Source organism: Solanum tuberosum, unplaced genomic scaffold, assembly GCF_000226075.1.
Source record: "Solanum tuberosum cultivar DM 1-3 516 R44 unplaced genomic scaffold, SolTub_3.0 scf00101, whole genome shotgun sequence".
Lineage (NCBI taxonomy): Eukaryota > Viridiplantae > Streptophyta > Magnoliopsida > Solanales > Solanaceae > Solanum > Solanum tuberosum.
In genome coordinates, this window is record NW_006239029.1 from 966323 (window position 1) to 974847 (window position 8525).

Sequence of the window (8525 nt, forward strand, 5' to 3'; positions counted from 1 at the left end):
TTAGAGTATAATCTAATTTAATCCCATAAAATAAACCTTTCCTCAACTAACGCAAGAGGAATAAAAACCAGGGATAACAATTAAAAAATAATAATAACTCCCATGATAAATTAATTTTAATTTATTTTTAGTTATATACCTTATCAGTTTAAGCAATTTATATCTTGTTATATCATATTTATCTATTATTATAAGTAACTTCTCTCGTATTTAACGTTATAAATATAAATTTCACATTCTATTAGTAACATAATATGAATGTCAGTTTTAAAAAATCAGAACACGACTGTTATTAAGAGATCTAATCTTGATAGTTTATTCATGCACAAAATTATTATGACCAAATTAAATAATATATTAAAATTTATCAAAGATAATATATCTATCCCACAAAAATAGTACTCCTAATAAGATATATATCAAATTTCACTTGTAGCCTATAGGGAGTCGGACGTAAATTGAAAGTTAAAGAGTGAAAAAAAATAGAAATATCTCATACTTTATTTATTATATATGAAAATATAAACGTAATTTATAAAATTAGTTGATAAAAATATTATATTGAATACGTTATTATTGAACTAAGATAACGTATTAAAAAAATGTATATATAAAGGCAATTCAACCATCTGGGAAACTTCTGTTATCGTTTCACTTTCTTTTTTATTTTCTCTCTCAAAAGCAGCAAAAACAGAGCACTTTTTTTTTCCCTCTATTATTCTTCTCTTTGTTTTTTATTCATACAAAAATATTTTTTTTTAAATAAAAATCATTCTTTATGTATAATACATAAAAAAAATATTATTTTTTTCCTGTTGATATGTTCTTGAACAATTTATAGATAAAATTTTAGCTGTCGGTGAGATTAATTAGGTAGAGTATGTTGTCACCGGTGGTGTTTTTGGTGTTTCTATGTGTAATTTCTCCGGCGGCGGCGGTGGTGGGTGACGGCGGAATGACGATGACGTTGCAGTTAGAAAGGGCTTTTCCGACGAGTCATGGAGTTGAATTGAGTCAACTCAAAGCGCGTGACCGAGTTAGACATGGACGAATCTTGCAGCAATTTTCTAATGGGGTTGTTGATTTTCCAGTTGAAGGCACTTATGATCCATTTCTTGTTGGGTATTTTATTTTTTAACTCTATTTTGTGTTTATTTATTTGCATATTGTTGATAATAACGTAATTTTTTAGCTGCAAGAGCTGTTCTTGATGAGATTTTTGTGAAATTTACAGTTGCTTTGTTTGGTGATTTGGTTAATAGTGAATACTTTCTTTGTTAGAAGTTTGTGTTGGAAATTGGGTAGTTTCTCTTTTTTGAGAATTGAAGGAAAAAAGTTGTGTATTTTTGCTATTTGTTTGCATATTATTGATGATATTATGATTTTAGCTTCAATAACTGTTCTTGACTATCTGTTTCATGAAATTTAGCTAATGAAGTACTCCTTAGTATGGAGTTTAGGAAAACAAAGAAGACTTTTGAATCTTGTCGTGGTGATATAAAGATATTTAGAATGTACCAAAATGTTCTTTAATTTTGTGGTTTTAAATGTGTCCTATGGAAAGTTAGAATTAGAGAGTGGCCGAAAAGAGAAAAAGATGTTGTTTTTTAAACAGACTAAAGAGGAAAGTAAGACAAACCATTTGAAAGGGAGGGAGTAATTGATTTGTTGATGATTTGGCTGATAGTGAATAGTACTTTCTTTGTCAGAAGTTTATGTTGGAATAGTTTTCTTTTTTGTTTTTTTATTAAAGAATTTTAAGGAAAAAAGAAGTGTCTTGGACTGTATTTTTGTTATTTATTTGCATATTATTGATGATATAATGATTTTAGCTTCAAGAACTATTCTTGACGATCTGTTTCATGAAATTTAGCTAATAAACTAGTTGTTTTTTTGTTGATGATTTCATTAGTATTGGGTACTTTCTTTGGCAGAAGTGATGTTGAAAATTTGGTAGTTCGCTTTTATTTATTTTTTAAGAATTGAAGGAAAACAAGAAGAGTCTTGAACTGGTGGTAATGGTAATTGGTAAATCTTGTTTTGTTGATTATTTCTTGGGTTTGTTAGTTGTGTAGTACTGTATTAATTTGCACTTCAATCCCTTTTTCTCAGTGGATTGAGTATGCACTAAGGTGGATTTGTGGCCTTGGAATTCTTGTTTACGTTGTCTTTTTTGGTTTTTTGTTACTTTACTGATGTAGTGACATTAATCATTTTTTGTAGCAGTTTTATGTTTAATTTACAAGTTATGTATCCATCAAAGTGAATGTTAGTTGAGAATATGATTTTGTTTCAGGCTTTACTTTACAAGAGTTCAGTTGGGTTCCCCTCCAAAGGAATTCTATGTGCAGATTGATACTGGAAGTGATGTGTTGTGGGTTAGTTGTGCGTCTTGTAATGGTTGCCCAACATCTAGTGGACTTCAGGTTTGGATATTATTAGTCCTGCAAATTTTGAGTGTGTAGGAATTTTGGTTTTGAGCATACAGTTGTATGAATAGCGCTTGATTAAATTTTGATTTTCATAGCAGATTCAGTTAGAATTCTTTGATCCATCAAGCTCATCAACAGCTCGACCGATCTCATGTTCAGACCAAAGATGTGCTCTTGGAGAACAATCTTCTGACTCTGGGTGTTCTGCTCGAAATCAGTGCGGTTATACGTTCCAATATGGTGATGGCAGTGGGACATCAGGTTATTATGTAGCAGATTTAATGCATTTTGATACAATCGTGGGGAATTCTTTGACGACAAACTCGTCTGCTCCTGTTGTTTTCGGGTGAGCTATAATTCATCTTAATTGTTTGAGATAGCATATGTTACTTCCGCTGCGTGTCAGTATTTAACCTTATTGTTGTTGGGATTTTATGACACAGATGTAGCACATCACAGACGGGTGACCTAACTAAACCCGACAGAGCAATTGATGGGATCTTTGGATTTGGGCAGCAGGGCTTGTCGGTTATTGCACAACTTTCCTCCCAAGGAGTGACCCCGAATGTGTTTTCCCATTGCTTGAAAGGAAGTAATGGCGGAGGTGGTATCTTGGTGCTGGGTCAGATTGTGGAGCCAAATTTAGTTTACACTCCACTTGTCCCATCACAGTATGTTATCTCTTTCATGGCGAGCTTGCGTAACTTCATTTCTTTTCTTGGTGTTCGTGACTGCTTCCAGTTTTTCTTTGCCGAAAAAAGCTATCTGATCTGCGCCAAATATTGGCATAGTAAAGGTATTCTTGGTAGTCCTTTAATCAAATCTCATCTAAGATGATAAAAAGAGAAGCAGCGAAAGTTACATATTTGGCTAAGAAGTTCTCTTACCCAGATATCTTTATGTGAAGTTTCTTTTCTTTAATTTATATGTACAGTTATTGAGTTTGAGATTTGAAAGTTATTTTTAAGAAAAATTTACTTCGGCCCAATTTGTTTGGCGGAACTACTAAAAGGTCCCTTAGTATAAAACTACTTCTTTTTTTTGTTTAGTGGAGTCTATGATAAGCCATGTCGGTTCTAATAAGAACATATCATTAAAGGCAAAATGTGGATATATTTGATATTTTTACGTTGTTAGTAATTTGAGCTTTGTTTTCCCAATAATCATGCAAATATCTTTTCCCAGGGAGCTGAATTATGCACTCCTCACTCCTGATTAATTTATAATCGTTGTTACTATATGGACTTTTGAAACTGATCGATCTTCCAATGAAATGTGATTAGACAGTATATTTAATGTATAAACCTATGCTAATAGAGCTTTGATTTTCCCATTCTTTGGCCCAAAGTAAATATGGACAACCTGAGTTGTGTACTTATTCCTTGTGGTTGGGTATAAACATGAATTGGACCGACCATTTGTCAGATGCCTCTGTTTTTTCACAAATTTCCCGACTTACGTGTCCACTTTTTTTTTTCTTTCACCAGGCCACATTACAACTTGAATCTTGAGACTATTGCTCTCAATGGGCAGACATTGGCCATTAGTCCACAAGTATTTGAAACATCAAGCAACAGGGGAACCATAGTTGATTCCGGAACGACTCTGGCTTATCTTGCTGAAGAAGCTTATGAAGTTTTTGTTAATGCTGTAAGTTGTATTATTCGACGGATCTTATGATTTGTTTGCACTTGAGATTTAGATCATTCACGGTGTTCATCTACTAATATTGGGAAAAACTTCACTTGAATCCATTTCAGCAGTATCAATATATTATCGTGAATGCTCCTTATAACTCGTAATCTTTTGCTCGTGCAGGTCAGTCAGGCTGTTTCACAGAATGTTCGCCCTCTTGTTGCCAGGGGAAACCAGTGTTATCTAACCACCTCCAGGTTTTCTAAAAAAACTGAACTTTGGAGCTTCCAGTCTCATTTCTTTCTGATGGTTTAGTTTAGTTTGTACTGAAATTTTGACTAGTACTTTTTTCTTTTGTGCAGCGTTGGTGATATATTTCCCATGGTGAGTTTGAACTTTGCCGGTGGTGCAACAATGGTATTAAGGGGTGAGGACTACCTTATACAGCAAAACTCCATTGTAAGTCAAATTTTCTTCAAAGTCGTTAATAATAGTTTATTTTAAGCATGTTGACCTGCTCAAAGCTTTACTTCCAATTATTGTTTAGCTATTCATTTTGAAGAATGAGATATTCGTCATATGTCGCTACCTATTACTTTGTCACGTATTCTATTCCAATATGTTCACCACACTGTGGTCAAAAGCTACTTAATTCGTTTAGTGCCCCCAATCTAGTTATGAAAAGTAATCTATCACAGTAAAATAGTTTTGCACTCAGTACAGTTTTTGCTATTGTAGGGTGGTGCTGCTGTCTGGTGCATGGGCTTTCAGAAAATTTCGGGCCAAGGATTGACAATTTTAGGAGGTAATCCCCTGTATCTGATCTCATTTTTTACTCCCTCATTTTGTGTTTCTCATGACACCATCTCTTTCATTGATATCTGCTTGCTGACATAAAGCGGTTAATTTAGATTCGTTTACGTCCTGTAATTTTAAAGGACTGTCACAGAAAAAACTTTAGCACCAGAAGAATCTATTTTTTACCTGATTTGTGCCCATTATTGCTTTCACCTCCAGGATCTCTTTTTACCGTCTACTGGTTTTGCCAGTACATCTTTTGATCATTTCATGACTCATAATTCGTATTCCATATATCACATTTTGCAAACAAAGCATTTGCTTTTAATGATTGCACCATTCTAGATGGACACAATCTTCTTCTCTTCTTTTTTGTTGATTCATATGTTTATATTTCTGTGCAGACCTTGTTCTAAAAGACAAGATTATTGTTTACGATCTGGCTGGACAACGGATTGGATGGGCCAATTACGATTGTAAGTCATATAACTCGATACGATCTTTGACCAAACTTAAAAGAACACATCATACTACATACAGTTTTTTAAACTATTTCGTCTCCGGTAAATTGAAGTATAACTTTAGTCAGTTGTCGAGTTAAGCTAAGACACGTTCCATTGTCCAATGTATTTAATTATCAGGTTCGCAGGCTGTTAATGTTTCTACTACCACGAGCAGAGGGAAAACTGAGTATGTCAATGCAGGACAGATCGGTAATAGTTCACCACGTAACGACCCTTACACGCTGCTATTAAGTGTCATTCTAACTTTTGTGTTGCAAGCATTAGTCTTCGGCACTTACTCATTCTTGTAACAGTTTGGTATTGTGGAAGTCAACTGCTAAATTCTTTCTCATTTTTGTATAGCCCGCTGTCCTATAGTTATTTATTTTACCGCGGTCGATAAAGATTTAGATTTCTTTCATAGTAGTAGCCTTAGGTTCTGTTGTTTGTTCAGATATGTCCTAGTTCCACATATGGTATACTCATGTAGTGGTTAAATTTCTTGTGAAGTAGATTTCAACACATGTATTACATACACAGTTACCATTTGATTTTGAATGAAAATTTTGTTTAAATACGGGTCAATTATAAGTGTTCTTCAGCCAATAGTTTTTGGATAACATCAAAGCATTTTGTCTTTTATTTGTCTTGCCACCAAGGGATATATTTTGAAGTTCTTAAAAACTGGCTCAGGACAGTTTTTGAAAATGACTTGGACGCGCGCTTACAATTTAAATAGAAGAAAATAACCTTATAAATATCAACTGTGCTTGAATGACCGAAAGGAATGCGCTCTGGAGTCTGGTGTAGCGATGCATGAGCTGATTATATAACATCGTTTTTAAACTCAAAAATTAAATGACAAATGCTTTACAGTAAATTGATGATAGATAGATTCACGGTATACAATCAATAGACAAAATTGTCAAATTCTTCCTTGTCTTTTCTAAGTTACACAATCACTTTTTTCTCCTAAATTTTCAAAATAAAAGAAATCCAATGTTATCGATAGCTCAACGAGCCTTTGACAACATCATAAGTTTACTCTGCAGCAAAATAATGCGGCCGTTCATCTGTCAGTTCAGCTGATCCTCAGTTACACCGTGCATACAGATAGTAATCTACTTGTCGCCACAGATACTATTTTGCTCACAAGCTTTTCTTAGAATGATCTAATCCGCGAACCTGATCTTCTTTGGTGCAGCCTGAATTGCACCCACCTGCAAATCACATTGTAAATGTTAAAAATCACTTTTATGCTCCTCTTTAGACTAATTCCAGAAGTGTTGCAACGAACAACGGTGGCCTTGTTTCTACATTTTTGACCCGGAAGAACTTGCATGCAATGTTTTATTATACAACATACAGAGTTGCCATGTACTAAGTAACATGTCTGAAAACCTCTTCTTTTAAATAATGGCTGTGTCCAACTTGTCCACAACTCGATTATTCATCAGGTGTACTGCTACCTCTCACGTGTCTAAAATGCTCTTTTTGGTTCCGACAAATGTGGCTATCTAAGAACATATTTCTCAATCACAATGCCTTCTGGTTTCTTTGCAGTGTTGTATGTTTTCTCATGGAACTTGTTTTTCTTCCCCCTCGAGTTTATACAAGAAAAATCCTCAATTTGATGGATTCTGTCATCTAAATCTAATCCTAAATTCGGACGTTCTGTAATTTTCTGATATGCTAGGAAATTATCTGCATACGCATGTAACATCCTTGTGTCGATCTTCCTTCTAATTGACATGTTAGGTACTTATTTCCTTCCTAATACCATGCTCAAAAACATTAGTCATTTCTAATGTAATGGAAATCCTATCCAAGTAATTGTCAAATTAGCCAACAGGTAGTTCCTAGACCAGTTAGTAAACATGGATAAATAAGTAGAATTTGCAGCACAAGATAGTGTGAAATGTAATAAAGAACATTTGCTCTTTACCATTTCTGGGCACTTGTAATCAATCCCAGCTGCCTCGATCCTCTTTCGCCTCTTTTTGTCACGTTTTAGAATTTCTCCAACCAACTTATTATGCTCTTCCAATGTTCTTTCCTGGATAATTATCATCACTCCATAAGTTTCGCATTTAAACCAGTTCAAAAAACCATGTATCTCAAACTTTGCACAATTATGGAAAAGCGAATGAGAATTCATATATAACTAAAAGCAATGTATCTCAATTTTTTGCATATCATGTAAATATCTGTATCACACACATACAAGATCAAACACTACCTTGTCCTGACGCTTCCTTTCAATTTTAACCCAGTCCAACGGTTTGTACCAGCGGTTCACACCTTTCCACCTAGAACCAAATATACAAATTAGAGCCATACCTAAAAAGAGGAGGAAAAAAAGACGATAACTAAATTGTCAGTTCATGCAACTCCATGCTAGAAACAAGCTTCATTCATGTAAATATCATCTTCATGGCCGTTATGTTTAAGATTCTTAAGGATGTTAAAATAATTCCTATATTTGCTTCCTTACATATACAAGTCAGTTTACATACATTAGCACAAATAAATTTCTTAAAGACACCACTTACATATGCATCAGACTATATAATGCCAAACTCACTCACAATCATAACGCACAAAAACTTTGTAAGAAAAATGACATCAATTATACGTAGTATAAAACATTATATGTAACATAATGGTAAATTCCATAGAGCAGAACTGGCATAGTGGAACCACACGTCATTGGGATTATTCAGAAAGGAGAATTCTCTAGACTCTAGTTTAGAAATACATCCCTTTTTATACTTGACCCAGCCACAATATTGCTGATTGTCATCAGGTTGCTTCTGAAGGTGGAATATTTCAGGTTAGTCTTTTCCATTGATGATTTTCAAGCATTTCAACCCTGTAGAACTCTTATCCATCTCTTGGTAAAAGTTATATATCACTTGGAATCTTAGACCAAGAGCATTTGGTTAAGAAAAGACTATTTTCCATCAATTCAACCCACCACTTCAGTAATATAGTCTCTTGCAAGCCATTACCGTCTCTAAGCAAGGAGTCCAGGAAGGGGAGCAGATTCAATTTAATACGAAGTGACAATATTCCAGACTAGTAGTCCCTTACTATTGTATCAGCCTATCAGGCTCCCCCACCTCCTACCCCCCCCCCCCCCCCAAAAGGGGGGGGG

The 8525-nt window shown here is 34.4% G+C and overlaps 2 protein-coding genes across 3 annotated transcripts in view; one reads left to right on the forward strand and one right to left on the reverse strand.

Moving 5' to 3' along the window:
- The first annotated feature begins 663 nt into the window (after positions 1–663).
- Positions 664–5945, forward strand: LOC102583738 (aspartic proteinase-like protein 2). Of its 2 annotated transcripts, none has more exons than XM_006348994.2 (10): positions 664–1122; positions 2297–2426; positions 2528–2778; positions 2876–3103; positions 3920–4082; positions 4251–4324; positions 4430–4526; positions 4806–4872; positions 5270–5341; positions 5507–5945. In XM_006348994.2, exons 1-10 carry the CDS (start codon positions 881–883, stop codon positions 5677–5679), a joined length of 1497 nt encoding a protein of 498 aa, XP_006349056.1. In that variant the 5' UTR covers positions 664–880; the 3' UTR covers positions 5680–5945. The 2 variants fall into 2 exon arrangements, with proteins under 2 accessions (XP_006349056.1, XP_006349057.1); XM_006348995.2 differs by having other exon boundaries at positions 665–1122; positions 2531–2778.
- Positions 5946–6222: 277 nt separating this feature from the next.
- The window catches only part of LOC102584284 (uncharacterized RNA-binding protein C1827.05c-like), a 7027-nt gene continuing 4724 nt past the window's right edge, over positions 6223–8525 (reverse strand). The window contains exons 7-9 of the mRNA XM_006348996.2: positions 7608–7677; positions 7314–7424; positions 6223–6588 (exon numbers count right to left, since the gene is read on the reverse strand). Coding sequence (XP_006349058.1) covers positions 6541–6588; positions 7314–7424; positions 7608–7677 — 229 coding nt within the window. The 3' untranslated portion in view covers positions 6223–6540. The remainder of the gene's footprint in view (positions 6589–7313; positions 7425–7607; positions 7678–8525) is intronic.